Source organism: Tauraco erythrolophus, chromosome 23 (assembly GCF_009769465.1).
Source record: "Tauraco erythrolophus isolate bTauEry1 chromosome 23, bTauEry1.pri, whole genome shotgun sequence".
In the NCBI taxonomy this organism is placed as follows: Eukaryota; Metazoa; Chordata; class Aves; order Musophagiformes; family Musophagidae; genus Tauraco; species Tauraco erythrolophus.
The window spans coordinates 2,290,589-2,306,862 of NC_141487.1; the positions used below are offsets into that span (position 1 = coordinate 2,290,589).

Below are 16,274 nucleotides of genomic sequence, written 5' to 3' on the forward strand. Positions count from 1 at the left end.
AATGGTCACTTTCACTTCCCAAAATAATTTTAAATATCCTTTATTAACATTAAACTTTAGGTTTACAGTAAATATCGGGAATAAACTTAAGCATCTCATATGCTGCCCCTGCCACCTCCCATACAAACATTAAGGCTTCCTTAGATTTATGGATGGGGAATTGGAAACTGAGTCCAACGAATGCTCTACAGAGACTCTCATCATCCACAATATGAACAGTCTTGAAAACTCAAAGAAGTTTATCTTGCTTTTTTAAGCCAGGATGGGTACTGGGGGCGAGCACGAGACAAGAAAAACCCTTCATAGTATAAGGTTCTTAACACATGGGAAGACTGAAAACCAAGTTCTTCATATCAGTCTACAACCAAAATTTAATTTGGGCTTTTCTTTAAGAGTTCTAGATCCGACATTAAGACTAAGCATCTGTCCAAGTTAGAGATCCCCGTTTTTACCAATGTATTGAATCCATAAAAGTGTTACTGCATGTAGGGACCTACACACTGTTACAGGGCTCCTTTTAAGACCGATATTTGACCCTGAACACAACAAGATTAGATTATCTAAAGGACAAAGCTTGAGGACAAAATTATTATTACTTATTAAATTATATTACTGCCTTTAAAACAACTTGGCAGGAAACAAGGGCAAAATAAATTCTTGAAGCACCCCAGGCAGAACAGTAATATCTTATTACCTGTCAGCTGAGCCTTTGATAAGCCTACGACAGGTTTCCATTTGTACATCCAGGCCCCTTTTCATACTACACATTTCCATATATTCATGAAGGTGGCGATTCATGTCACTCTTGGCCGTGGCCAATTCCAGCTGAAAGAAAGAAAAGAAAAGAATCAGCCTAAAGTGAGTTGCTAGCAGCTTCTCCCAGCTTCGCTCAATTTTACATACTGGTGGGGATGCTAAAGCTGCCCAGAGCCCATCCAAAACACCCACACAATATATGCTTAACCTCAGTGTTGTATACTGCCAAAGTATTCACCAGCTTACAAAGTGTATTTTAATCAACAAAGTGGTCAAGTTTTCCTCTGCTGCTTGGCATCTGGTATGTCAACACGCAGTAATTAATGGAAGCATGTTCTGGGCAGGGTAAAGCCTTTGAGAAGCTACAGCTGTTGTGTCTGGCAACCTGTGAGGCCACACCTTGTAAAGCATTTCCCAGTGTGATGGTGGATATGCAAGACAAATAGGGAAAAAAGAATAATAGTGCATTTTTATTCTCTTTGTTCTCTCTCCACCAGCTACAGATTGATGCTTACTCAATAACAGGGCTGTATGGAGAAGAGTATTTAGAGAAAAATCACAAGAGTATGTCAAAGGAAGATGCCTTCGCATTCTTAGGTATGTAGACATTCCACCTTTCCTCTGTGGGTACACCGGACCAGAACACTGTGCAGGTTTTCATCCATTAGAAACAATTTGTATTGTCACAAACCACTTCCTTACCTCTATCTGCCCTATTGTTTCCTGGTATTCCTTGTCCCTCGTTTTAAAGAAAGACTCTGTTTCGTGGATCAAGTTTCCCAGGTTTTCTTCCTGCAGGGGAAAGGACAACACAAAGGATTAGCAAGAAACTACCAAGGAATTCCCTAGCAGGCTGCAGATTTTCTTATTTAACCTCCCTCAGAAATGCAGGCTGTTATGCTCTTCCATGCAAAGTTTTTTGAAATACCTTTTCACACAGGCGAGGAATAGTCTGCTGCTTAAAACCAGCATACCAGGAAACACATTTTTGTGCCACGACCACGGCTTTGCACGCACAAAGATAAAGTCTCTGATCAAGGCACCTACAGACCAAGGCTCCAGTGATTAAACACAGATGCCTGACACATGCCAAAGAACCAAACCCATGGATTTTCCTGAACCTTTCACAGTCTGATCATGCTTAGATTGTAATTTCTCTCCAGCCACAAAACAATTTTTCCTTGCACTGACCACACCACTGCTTACAGCTTTGCACTAGAATTCTCATTTTCCAATTGCATATGATTACTCCCCAGTCCTTTCAGCCTCCATTCCCTCACACGTATGTGCTGCATGCGTTGTTTCCTATCGGAATTCTTCACTTCTCTAGATAATGCAAGCTCACTCCAGCCCATCACTGATGAAAACATCACATGCAAGAACACATGCTGCCCCAAAGGACACATCCTGCCAGACAACAGCTCCCACATCACCACTGCTCTGAACTGACAGTACAGTCTGAGCTACAAATGTTCTCTTTCATGTTATTACCTACCCCCCTTTTCCAGAAAAAAAATGATCATCCGTTTAATGCAACTACACTGATGAGCATTAAATTCTGTTTCCATCCTTTGGCCACGTCTGTGGCAGCTTTATCAGGATCCCACCTGGGATCACCGTCAGGCTAGCCAGCCTATAGGTACCAAATCATTCCACTTATCCTTTTATATGCAGAAGCGCTTTAAGGAAGAAGGTCACAAAAGAAGGTGGCTGGGGCACGGCGTAAGAACTTGAAAGGAATAAAGCCAGCGGAAGGAAGATTCAGGCATGTAAAGCACTATGTTAAAGACCAGGCACAGACGGAGCAGTCTTTATTCTGAATCTCCATCTACAAGACAAATCTACCCTTTCCTTGTATAATTTTCATTTAGAAGGATTTAAGCTTCTTAAAACCTTTGGAGTTTTTGCACGGAAGGTCTGAGTTCGGCAGTACTGCTCTGATAGCTGCGCTTACACATGCACGCACGGGCATATGCAAATAAATCTGTCACTAATTCCAGCACGTGGCTCCACATTATCCCTCTGCCACTCTCCCAGCTCAAAAGACGAGGCGCAGCTCAGCACGCTGCTTTCTGCGGGCCCAGCACTTCTCGGTAATCTCTGCAGTTCCAGAGCACGCCCGGCGATCCACAAACGGCAAGATGCAAATGAACACACCCCTGGCAGTCAGTCAACACCAGGCAATATTCAGGAGACTGCTGCCTCAGCATCTTCCCACTACAGCGATGATGGAAAAGGGCAGGATTATCTCTTACCTACTGCTGTCGCGCTACTCGGTAACGAAATAATAGCATCGCATTTAAGACTACCTGCACAAAGCCAGACCTTGGCTTTTCAAGGATTTCAATCTCTCTTCAGGCCTGTTTAAAAAGGCTCAAGATGCACTGAATGAGGCAGCATGCAGCCAGTAGCTTACTTTGTGTGGGACCTTCAGGATTAAAAGCAAGCTGTTTATTATCCACCAACGCCAGGAGATTCCTACCGACTGGGAAGATGGAAGCACCAGATTCACGAGTTCAGAAGATCTCTGGGGCCTTACAGAGTCCTGCAACCACAGCTTCTTTGTTTGTGATGGGCTCTGTGTACTTCAACATCTTCCACGGACCACACCAAGTTTGGTTTTCCCTCCACTAGAGTAAGTGTGCAATACTGTGTACTATTTTCTCCCCACTAAAATAAGTGTGCAATACTGTGTACTATTTTCTCCCCACTAAAATAAGTGTGCAATACTGTGTACTATTTTCTCCCCACTAGAATAAGTGTGCCACACAATTAAAGTGTGAATGAAAATCTACAGAGAAAGTGAGATGCTGCGTGGAAGATACAGGGCTTTAGATAAATGACTGCTTAGGGTGGCAGACTGCGTGATGCTCCTGTAACAGCTGGAGGCATTGGATCTGTTGACACTCGCTTGGTACTTCTAAATACTCAGTTTGAAGGAGCAGAAGAAAGGAAGTTTGGCAAATAAACTGATTGCACAGACTGAAAAGCAACCATAGAGAGAAAGTACTAAGAGGATTTTAAAATCAAAGCGAGTCTGCGTGGCAAACTAGATCACCAGTCAAATATCCAAAGGCTCAAATGGCTAAAAGAGCAGCCGAGGGATACAGTTTCTGCAGAGAATAGATCAAGAAAATAATGGGAACAAACTCACCTCTCCTTGGAGGTCAATTGAAGGATTGCAGTTCGTGAAGTCTTCCCAAAGAAGCAACGTTTCCTCGTTCTCCTCCCACGTTAAACTATCACAGTCATCATCAAAATCGAACGTCTCACGACTGTTAAGATAACAGAAAAAGCATTAGTGAAAAACTACTCCAGCCCCACTCCCTCAGTCCTTCAGTTCATCTTCTAGAAAAAAGGGGCTATGACAACTGAATGAAGGAGACAACGCAGCAGCTGAAAATCCTCATGGATTTTACAAACAGGCTTTGCCACTGGCCAAGCCCCTCGCTCCTGGGCTCTTTGCGGTCCCAAAGTAGAATAAAAGATCCTTGTTAGTGTTCCTGATCCAAGCACACAGCCCTACCTCTGTCCTCCAGATGGTGCTGCACATTAGTTTCCTCTGTTTGCAAAACCACAAAAATGTTTTAAACTATTCTTTTTACATGGGAAAACGAGCCCAAACACAGATTGAGGAATTTTACAAGAAACAGCCGCTAGAAGACTCCCTGCTGATTTTCATGTTGAAGTTCAGCCAACGTTCTTCCTGCAGCACTTAAAACCCATTATTTTCAAAAGTAACAGCTATGAAAAAAACCTGAATTCCCAAATGATGCGCAGGTGAGCATAAATACTTATTGTTGACTTGAACAACAAAGATAAGACTACAGCCACTTAAGACTGAGAACAAACAGTGGCAAGAGTGGCCTTTAACACTGTTTGGTCAAGCCCTTTTAGCACAGCCAGTTGTGCAATAAAGGAAAGTTTCAGAAGGCACTCAAGTCCCTTTTGGTTTGAACAGCAGCAAAGTGGAACACTAGTAGCTGCTTCTCGTCCTTGTTAAGGAGGCCTGACAAAAATCTGAAATTGCTCCCAGCAGCAGTCTGCTAATCTCAGACTGATGCATTTCTGTTACTTTAGGTCACTTCCTTTTAAGCAGATAACATCTCAGTCTGGAAGCTGAGGCCAATACTGTCTTTAGGAGGCTGAAGAGCTTGGCAAAAGAGACAGGGTGTTTGTCTATGCTCAGCAAGACTTCAAAAAAATAATTAAAAAAACCCACAATAAACTTGGACATACACGATTGTGCCTTTTGCAACTCAGCTTCTTCAAATCTGTTTCTTTTTGCAAGAGCTATCCTTGTCAGAGAGCACAAAGGCTCCCAGTTCTGCCTGCTTACTTCAGACACACACTGCTCAGCACCATGTAGAAACGTACCATCTCCAGTAAGCCATGAACACTGTTCTGGATCAACCCAGTTTGAACGTATCCACAAGATTCCTACAGCACTTTGTGCCATATGTAATAGGACCAGGAGACAAGAATTTCATTAGCAGCACTGATAAAAACTGGGTGTTACAGGACAGGTTGAGGAACAAACCTAAAAACTAAATGCATTACCAACCCAGCAGCTAAATTTTAGCCTCTTGCTTTTCTAAACAAATCTGCTGTCACACTGAATTCTAGGGGTGGAGAAGTCAAAAATCTGTTTTTATTAGACTGAATATTAATAAGGGTCTAAAAACATCTAAAAGAAAAGTCCTAACAAGAGGAGTTACCTACAACTTTTGCAAAAAAAAAATGCCCTCCTATACGTGAAATTCAGGCAAAAAGAAAAAGAAAAAGACATACAGTCTGAAAACAGAACTTTTGGCAACAGCTGACCACAGAAGAGGAGCTAGTGTTCTTCCAGAGAATTTTGTGTGTACTCCTACGTAGTAAATACTGTCCTATATTGTGTGGGAAAGCACTGGCAATTCTTCCCTCTCCAGTCACTGCAGAAGTTGGCAGAAGACACCCATATTCAAATTCTAGGAAAGTCAAGCCCACAGCACTTGCTGAGGCGTTTCTGTGGCAAAAGAAAACAGCAGAGACCCCCAAATGTCTCACCAGGCTGTAGCCATCTCTGTCATTTCTAGAATAGGAGGAAGAAGTTTCAGAAGACACTGCCAACCAGCTTCCTGAACTGCTTTGGGTACCACCAAGGTGCAGAGAGTCTTTTCTCAGCTTCCACAGCTTCCTAACACTCCAAATTGGGATAAAGCTTTAGGCAAAATAAATCACAGTTCTTCCAGTTCAGGAGATCAGAGCTTGCAGAAAGGCTTTCAACACTGACACTCTTGGAATCTTTAAACTGTCATCCACTGCTACAACTGAGCTTCTGGACAGATCCACCACTACCATTTGCCTAGAGCTGAACTGAAAAATCATGCAAAACACTGGAGAAGTTTGTATCCATTTCAAACTGAGCTTTCAGTGATGTTGCCAAATTCCTTCCGGCCCAAGCAGCAGCAAGGTTCTTTCCAAAACTCTAGAAATGTAATATTCAGCCAAACATACAGAATAGACTCAAGTTTTGTACTTTGTTGTGGTTTTTGCATGTTTTCTTCTCTTGCTGCTGTTATAACAGCATATAGTAGTAAAACTAGATGTTTGCATTTTTTATATTCTCTATTATTCCCTCTGCTTAAGGGAGGAACAAAAATCAGTTAATTTTATTTGAACTTCCAGAAGACCTTCAAGTACCATGCTGGCAGCTCAGGTGTTCTGGGACTAAGTCTGCATTTCAGAATAAGCTTTCCCCACGCTGTCCACGATACTCACAGCTGATTAAACATACGCTTCATTTCATCCGTGATGTTCAAAGAGCAGCTGACCTCATCGTCAGAGAACCTGCCGTTGTCTCCATCCTGTTCAGAGAGGTCATCGTCAGATGTGAGCTTGCGTTCTTTCTTCTTGGAAGCCACCTTAATTGGAGAGAAGAGCAGTAACTAGAAGGTTCAACTGAGGTGCTGTGCCATGAGGGGCAGAAATAAAGAAGGAGAGCCATTAGGTTTGAGTGAATATAACTGTTCATGAGTTCCCAGGCAATTCAGGGATTGCTCGTATTCAAGACAGGAATTGCATCTGTTAATGAGTGGTGAACACAGAGCACAAGGAAGCAGTTCAGAACGGCGAAGAGCAAAGCAAGCTGCAGGCTGCCAGCGCTCTACAGATGTTCATCTGCTCACTGACACCAGTCTATGATCTACCAGAGAACATGCAGAGGTTAGAATGATACAGGGTAAAAGCACAAGCTGGCAGGAGTGCCCAGGCAGCAGGCTTGAGAGCAATGACAGAACTCTCCCTCTCCTGCCGCCACCACCACAGGCTGGTGCTCCCAGCGTTGAACCACCACGAAAGAGTAGACAGGAAGCCTTTCTAGAGAGCCTTTGTTTCAGGGTCCTTCCCACTCCATCAGCAGAGGCAGACTGCTAATCTTCAGGTTGACAGAAGAAGGATTAACTGAACCATGAAAATGCCTGGACAACCTCAAAGAAATGAAGTTCATAGACGTGCAGAGAACTCAAGGGATACCCCTGCAAAGGGTGCAGAGGATCACTTCTTCATCTGAGGACTGTGAACATAAAAGATATTCACAGATGGTGCCACAGAGTCACAGACACACAGTTCGCTTCCAATCTGCTGTAGTTTTTCCTCTACTTGGCGTATAAGCCGTCCCTTATTGGCATGGTTCTCTGTGCTGATCATTTTAACCACTGCATGCTTGACCAAAAGTGCGCTTCGCAGCTACCTTTGAGCAGAAAGACACAGGAATTCTGCTCAAAGATAAGAAGGGACCACTGGCACAATGCAATGGCTCAACATGCTAGAAAAAGATTTGTCTCCAATAAGGAGATTTGAATCTTTTGGGATATATGAGGAAAAAAAACAACCCATCAAACGTTTAAGCAACTTCATGAGAGCCAGAAAGCACGACCAGTAGAGACTGCGAGGATCTTTTACAGTGTTTTTGTACAGCATTTAGTGCACTATATGGCATTACTATACAGAGAAAAGCATCAGACATTGAAAGACTGAACAAGACACGTTTAGATCAAAGGAGAAGGAAGCTGGGTTAATCACAATTGAAACTGCAGTGATGACAGAAGACCAACTGCATGGGGAGTTACAGGTTTGCTCCTCGCAGAGCTGTAACTGCTTGCTTTTGGAGCAAATTAAATGACTTATTAAATGATTCTATGATTCTATGACTTCCCTACTAGCACCAAGGAGCCCCAACAGCTCAAGGAAAGCAACTGGAGTGTCTAGTCTCACAAAGCAGTCATAGGTCACCACCACAGAAGCATTATTTCTGGCCATGGAGCTTAGGCCAGAAATAAGAACATTCAGATGACAGTTCGATAAGCTTAAAACCTCTCACCTGTGAAGGCAACAAACGTGCCATTTATACAAAACTAGACCCTGTAATGCTTTTTTCCCCCTGCATTCACTGTAGACTAGCAGCAGACTAACAGTATGTCTTAAAGGTCATCCTGAGACTCCTGTTTTAAACTTGCTAAGTTTTGTGCTCTTAGTACTACAGCAGCTTCGAAAAAAGAGAGCTACGCTTCGAGACCGAGAAAGAAGAAAATAGGTCTACATAGAGAAATTTCAAGAGAAGGCAAATGACCTGGACCACACTCCTCAACACTGCTCCCTCTTGTCCCCTCACTTCTTGTCCTACCCTGTGGAAAATTCATGGCCTAGTCACCTGGAATATCTTGGAAACGTCTTCAGAGTTGCGCTGCTGCGCTACATCACACAGCTTGGCTGTGATATCGATTCGCCGACAGATGTCCATGTCCACCTTCATGGCCTTTTCTTGAATCTTTGTGTCCAGGTCTGTCATGGGCTGCAGGAAGGACAGTAGTGATTATCTTCTATTATTATACAGTTCAGGAAAGAAGAGATACCCCACAGTATCTCTCCAACCCCAGGGCATATCATTCTTAAACAATATTACATCTTGTTCGCCGGGAAAGGCAGTGCACGGACAATCTAAACAGACCAGACAGCTAACAATTAACATTCACAGCCGACTCTAATTAAAATTTCAACTCAGAGTGATTTGCCACTGAAAAACCTATACCCACCCCAAAACAACTGCTAGATGAGGCAACAGTAAACTTTTATGGGTCAATACAGCTTTAAAAATGGAGGAGAAAAAACCCTGTCGAGCATATGCAGAATAGAATGAAATCTAAAAGCTGGTGAATATGCAACACTTCCCCCCGACTTCAGACAGAAAAACTGTGCCTGCAAGAAGAAGCTGCTGTAAAAACAGAATCCAGGCTACTCAGCAACTTCATACATACCATGAAAACATAAAATCTAGCCTGGATCTAACAAGATCCATGAAAGCTTGTGACACAGAAAATGCTCCTCATTGGCATTAAACTGGCTTCCAGCCTAGCAAAAATTCTGCATGAAAAAATATTTTGTCTTGCTTCACTCTGAGCAGCAGTAATAAACATAATTTATAAGAGATACTCCCACTCAAGACAGTACAGCTGGCTCCTTATGAAGAAACATTGTTCCACAAAAAGCATATTTTCCAGCCTAGACGAGGCTTACTTGGTTGGAAAGTACCACTTGAATGGCCAGGCAATGCTTCCACTTTGACCAGAAAAGCAGAAACACTCTGCAGAGCTTTTGTAAATACCAAATCACTTTTCCAAGAAGAAACCTTTAGGTTGGTTGGGGTTTTGTTTGTTTGATTTTAATTATTAGACAGAGTTCTTCTTCAGCCCCTGTCAAATACCTTTGGACAAGACAGACTTCTTTTTTTTTTTTCCCCCCCAAACACACTGAGAAAAAGAAATCTCTAAACACTGACACACTCTAAACACAATCTTATCAACTGAACAGGTACCAGGGATTCTTATCTGCAGGAAAGCAAGAGTCACGTGCCAACGTTTTGCATTTCTCTGCTCTAAATATTTACACAGCGAGATTCAAACCGCATTCTCTCTGCTCTGCCTTCCCTTGGCTCCCTTCTCCCCTGCAGAGCCTGCAAAGCCCAAAGCACACTTTCTCCTAAGTCAAGGAGGATGTTTGTGTTCACAGCCACCCTTTTTGTACACACTGAGCAACATCTCCCCAGCAAAGAAGTGACCACGGTGATGCAGCCCTAACAAGTTCCTCCCTCTCACGCTGCCTCTAACCAAGCATGCCTGGTCTCGACTGAAGACCAAAAGGAGAGACAGCTAACTGCCAAATTTCCCATGAACAGATCTAGTGGCCCTGAGAGCATGTATTTGACACCAGGGAGCAGGTTCTGCAAGCTTGTATAAAGGCAGAAGGAAGCAGTTCCACACAAAATTACAGAATAAATAAACATAATAGGACATATTCATTAGACAACTGGCATCAGCACTACTTCGGTCTTACAGAGAAAGGCACCTAAACATTCACCTGGCTTAGCTTTCTACATATCTGCATGTGTATGTGCTCTCAGCATGTCTAAAATATAAGAAAATTCTCCAGTCCTAGTCTAAAAGATCCCCCAGCTTCGAATGAAAGTCAGTATCTAACGAGACATGAGAACACAAGTTGTTTTAAAAAAATTAGGTCGAAGCAACACTGGAAACAAAGCCAGATGCCTGAACCAGTGATACTGGGTTAATCTCTTCAGTGTTCGCAAAGGGAGCTGGGAAACGTAAATGGCGTGTTCCTTTTTGAGCACGGCTTCCTGGCGTGACTCAGGGCAAAAGGCCCCTCGTCAGCAGCACACGGTGCTGAACCCTTCACCCTAACGTGTGAGTTCTCCAACGTTTTTTGTCACGGCTGCGGATCCGAACGCCGGCACTGCCAGCTGTGGAGAACGGGGAAGGGAGGGAAGAGTCCGGGTTATGGGCTAAGCAGCAAGTTAATGCATCTCTACACAGACCAGACAGGAAGCAGGGGGAAGGGTGATCTGTCTGATGCATTAGGTCATAAAGGCAGCCATAATGCTAACTACAAAGCAGCACTCACTAAGACCAGAACCTTTTTATGAATGAAGCCATTTGCATGACACACACACTTCACAAAGGCAGTGGGAGCTGGCCAGGCTGCTCCCCAGTGTACTTACATCACTCATCAGACCCTTAAAGACCACAAGTTCTGCTTTCAGTCTCTCAATCTTTTCATTTAACTCCTCCTGGAGAGCTTCCGCTTCCTGCGCCTCCTGCAAGAGAAAGCAGGCAGAGAACTAAGGGTGCCAGCCCGACATGTGCTTCCTCACTTCACCCGAGCCGGGCTCACAAGGCACGTCACCACCCCCACAGAAAATTCAGCATCTTCCTGCTTCAGCTTCCAAACATTAACACTATTCTCCAGCAAAGCGGCCAGCTGCTCTAGCGAGAAGAGAGTTTTTGAATTAAAAGACAAATTCAAAGGATTACTAGCAGAATAAAAGGTGCAGAGAAAACCTACACCTTTCGATACATACCTCTCGTAAGGTTTCTACCATGGACTCCAGACTCATTCTTCTCGTCAGCTCCTCTTCCCATCTGAAAGACAAGATTCACAGGCAAAGTGTTAACTATGGAAGAAAGCACTTTTATTTTTTTTCCCCCCAAATCACCAGTCTTCTGATAGCTGTAGGATGATGACAGTTAGTTGAAATGTAAAGCAGATGGTCCCCCCCTCACTTGCACACCCTCAAACCAGTAATGTAAGACTACAAGAGAAAAAAAGCTAAATCCACTGTCATTGGGATCAGCATTCCTCCTACACTTCTGCCCAATATTTGGTTGCAAATAAAGTGGGAAGCTGCCAGTGCAAAAAGAATCGGTTGAAGGTATCTGAATCTGGAGTCTTACAATTTATCCATTTGGTCCAATCAATTCATATGTATATGTGTCATCTACATCAAAATCCTGAACACTCTACATGCCTCAGTCATTTCTAAGCACTACAGTTGCCCGGAGTCCTCGGCAAACCTCCTTGAATGCAGGGTATAGAGACTGACTGCTGCTGCAGTCCTCAAAGGGCAGAAGAAAGGAATTGCAGTTACAAACTGTATAATTAAACCTCACACTGCAAACATCATTATGTTTGCATTCATTATTGGATTAAGTGTAAAAATATCTGGCAGTTCCTCTTTTTAAGCACTGAAACCCTTTAAAGAGCAAAAACCAGTATTTGACAATGCTGCCTCAAAAGCTGAGATTCTTAAAAACGTCAACAATAGATGTTCATGCGCGTGGACATGGCTTGAGTTTGGGGGAGGGAGAAAGTAAAATGTGTGCCACTGCAGTAGTGCTACATGAGACTCAGAATCACAGAATGGTTTGGGTTGGAAGGGACCTCAAAGACCATCCAGTTCCAACCCCCCTGCCATGGGCAGGGACACCTTCCACTACACCAGGTTGCCCAAAGCCTCATCCAACCTGGCCTTGAACACTGCCAGGGATGGGGCAGCCACAGCTTCTCTGGGCAACCTGGTCCAGTGCCTCACCACCCTCAGAGGGAAGAATTTCTTCCTTAGATCTCATCGAAATCTACTTGCCCAGTGTATTATAACAACAGGAATTACACCCATGGAAACGGAACTTTAGATACCACACGACTAAAAACAATCCCGTGAACATAATCTCTGAAAAAAAAAAAAAACAACAATAATTTCTGTTGCCACCTCAACACTTTTTATAGTTTAACCAAAAACGGCTGACCGTGGGCTCGGGTATCTACTCAATCAAAGCATTCTTGCAAATGCAAGGTTAAATCTGCCAAAACGCATCGTTTCATCCCATTTCCAAATCCACAAAGTCATCTGGTGATGGCCAGATCAGGGGATATTCCCACTGAGGCAGGGGATTTTCAGTCTGCGTACATAATCACCATGCTACTCCACACATCTCTGCAGACAGAATCCCATCTGGAATGGCAGGAAAGGATGCAGGCAGCTACGGTGCCACTGGAGGCACCTGAACTGGTTACATCTCCGCGCAGCAGCTCCTCCGACGAGCGCAGTGCCAAGATGACACGCCGGCTCCATCCGCTCTTTCCTGCTATTGTGGTGCAGGAATATCCAACATCACGGCGTGTGAATTCCCCATTGTGCAGCTGGAGTTGGATTTACACAGGAAGACTCGTGCATCTTTTTACCAGTGAGGATTTACTGCCAAGCAGAGTAAAATATTTAAGCTGAAATTTGCATTTGTTATTAAACGTTTTAGCTTGTATTTCCACATCGTATTTGGGTTTTGACTACTAATCACATATACATTTCTATAAAAACAGCAACTTAGTTTTTCAGATTTTGGTATTAAAGTCAAGAAGGTGAAATTAATTAAAGCAGTCAATTATATTGGCAGTCTGTAAGATGGTCTCCTCCTGTTACAGATGGAGTGTTGCATGGCTTTAATCATTCCTCCTGGTCCTTCTGCCAGCAGGCTGTCATTTATGGATGGAAGTCAAGCAGACACTGCAAAAATTGATATGCTGCTTCTCAAGGTTTTAACTGTTGAGATGAGGAATACTGGCTGCATTCAGGTTATCCTGCTGTATTATCTGCATCTCCACAGTGCACTGTGTATTTGGAAAAAAAAAATTAAAAAAGGATATATTTTTGGAAAACGTATCTGCATATTTTTCCTGACTATGCCAAAAGCTAGCAGAAAAGGTTAGTGTTCCTCCCCAGCAGTTCAGCCATTCCACACAGTTACCAAAATTATGCATCTCAAAGTCTGCTCCAACTAACCTTCCTCATCCTGCAGAAATTCCAGTAGTTCCATTCCTTCCCTTTGTGCCAGTTACAGTGCATTTGGCAGAATAGTGATTTACAGCCCTAACTCCCTTCCGTCAAACTCAAGAACATGGCTTCAAGAGAGGAGGAAAAGGATGCCTTCTTTTACACACATACTCACCTTCCCCACAATTTCTGTGTTTCTCTTAATTATAGGAACAATAAAACAACCAGGTAATTTTTAACCCAAAAGTTGATGCTTAACAGAAGGAAATCTACACTGGACTTATAAATAAGGGTCCTGCTAACCAGTAATATCACATTCTTAACCTCCAAGCACATTTCTCCCACCCACCACCAAGCTGATTAACCTCATTTAAAAGCTAAAAATGCCAATCTTACTTTCCCCTCACCCTTAAACCTCAGGAGATGATTTGTAACAAAGAGAGGAAGGAGACGGATGGGAAGGTAGAGGCTGACAATGGAGCAGAGGATTAATTCTCCACTTCAACTTCCCAGGAAGTGGGACAATAGCAAGCTTGCTCATCGATGTGATCATCCCCTATGTGCTGTAACACACCAGATGTTAAACAGGACCTTGGCAGTGCCAACACACGCAGCAGTCGGGAGTCAGCACGCCACTGAAGAGGACGCTAACTATGGCTCTGACCTCTTTAATATTCAACACACTCTAAATTATTCTCCCAGTAATTTATACTCATCGATATTTTTCTCTTCAGTTACCGTCTAAAAGCAGAAGACTCAGTCTTCCAGTCTTAATCCCAGCAGGCTGCGGATGCCCTCTGCTCCTTTGCAAACAGAACCAGTGACACCACTTCTCAAAACGCCCATGAAAGGGCCCAAAGCCTCCCCCTCGTCTCGAGGAAGAGGGAACCACCACCTGACTAACCACCTCCGCAGCATAAGCAGAGCCGAAGGGTAACGCCGGTGCTGGATATCGACGGAGAAGCAGCAGCAGGAAGGAGCAGGACTGGAACACCCAAAAGGGAAACGGCTGTACATACCATAGGCTGTACATACCATAGGCTGTACATACCATAGGCTAAAACACCCACCAGTCTTCACGTATGTGCTGCAGGATATGGACTAGCCAGCTGCTCCTGCTGCTCTCAACTACATTTAATTCTTGGCTCGGATACATCCATTGCTATGATTTCCAGCTGTACCCAAAAATCTTTTTTCTGACGCAGAAAGGCAAACGTTGCCACCTAAATCTACCAGACTTAGCGCTTCTTATAATATTTGCAGTTATTTCTTAAAAAAAAAAATAATAAGCAGCAATATGAATTTCAAATCTAACCAAGCTTTTTTCCTTCCTTCCTTCCTTCCCACCTCCCAGGGATGTTTTAGTTCAAATCATCCCCTACCCACTCCCCAAATAAAAGGGCTAGTCTGGACTTTGGAAGCTGTGGATCTCTTCCCCTTTTACCAGATGTGACGCATTACATTCCAGCAGCATTTAGTCATTGCAGCTTGGGCCCCAAACTACTTCTGCAGTCGTGTCTTACATAGCTTAGAGGAGAACAAAGGATGCTGGCTTTCTTTAATGGGAACAGCTACATTACAAGGATATTAGACAAACAAAACACATGAATCGTCAGCTAGGATTAACATTGCTCAAAGCGCTGTTCTTGTAAAGCTGAGTCACACCATAAATTTCTCTTTCCTTTGAAACTGGAAGAGTTGCTACCAGTTCACCAATACTAACATTTTCTCCGACACCAAAGAAAGCCAATGGAGACATCTCGAGAACTGGATAATGCCTCTTAAAAGCTTCTCTAAGTTTTCGAGCCTTAATGTTAACAAAACTAAAGTGAGCAGTCTATGTTGACACAAGGTTCAGAACACTTTCCTACTCCCTGAACACCTGTGTCAACCAACACAAACATCTGCCTTCCTTCTCTCCCAGTGCCAAGTCAAGTTTAGGAAGATTGAGCGGTGAAGGGAATTGCCCACTGGAGCAGATTCACAAAATCTCCTCAGAATAAAAAGTTAGTTTTAGAGAAGTTTGCCTTTCCAAAAACTGTTGGCTGATTTTCTTTCACAAACTCAGGATTTTTAGATGTGAGTAGGGTATTATTTAGACACCGAGCTACAAGATGCGCCCGATACAAACCCACTGTTTCAAATATGGTTTTGCTCGAGGCAGAAAGGCGTAAGCAGACCAGTTGATAGTTAATGATGCCTGATGGTATCAGCTGCACTATTTCTTTCATCAAAAATATCCCTCCCTCAAGGAAGCAAATATTCCTGCAATAACATTTAATGACAACACATTTTTTCCATAAGAAAACCTCTTCAGGAAGACAAGATCCTTCTTCCTGGTAGTTTTATACCGGTCATGCAGAGAAGAAAACCACCAAACAGAAGCAGAACAACAGAAGACATTTACAGTGGTCTAAGTTTTTCCCGTGCCAGTCGCTCAGGTACTGACTCTGAAGCTTTCCACTCCGTTTCATTATTGCTGGAGTGTCTTCCCATCAGTTCAGAGGGAGAAAAGCAGTAGTAGAAAGAGAAACATAATAGTTCTTGTGTGCTTAAGTCCACAACAGGAAACAAAAGTATTAGTTTGAAAAATGTCTATAAAACACTCACGATTCCTGAAAACATAAACACAGTGAACGGATGAACTGTTCAGGGAACAGATGAACTGTTCAGGGAACAGCATCGTTGTTTTTTCTTGCATGCTAAGACACCACTATTCCAGTTCTGGCACGAGATGCATCCAGCCCTGCTCATCTGTTGGATACAAAGCATCCAAGATGCATTCTCTGATGTACCACACCTGCAAGAAGATGGAAGAAAACACCCATGCTATGGCAGGACCATGTAATTACACCCC

At 43.3% G+C, this 16,274-nt stretch overlaps 1 protein-coding gene across 1 annotated transcript in view; it reads right to left on the reverse strand.

Annotated features, from left to right (window-relative positions):
• Positions 1-16,274, reverse strand: part of IFFO2 (intermediate filament family orphan 2) — a 37,432-nt gene that overhangs the window by 411 nt on the left and 20,747 nt on the right. The window contains exons 2-8 of the mRNA XM_086625711.1: positions 11,171-11,231; positions 10,811-10,906; positions 8,450-8,590; positions 6,520-6,662; positions 3,911-4,031; positions 1,459-1,548; positions 695-825 (exon numbers count right to left, since the gene is read on the reverse strand). Coding sequence (XP_086481837.1) covers positions 695-825; positions 1,459-1,548; positions 3,911-4,031; positions 6,520-6,662; positions 8,450-8,590; positions 10,811-10,906; positions 11,171-11,231 — 783 coding nt within the window. The remainder of the gene's footprint in view (positions 1-694; positions 826-1,458; positions 1,549-3,910; positions 4,032-6,519; positions 6,663-8,449; positions 8,591-10,810; positions 10,907-11,170; positions 11,232-16,274) is intronic.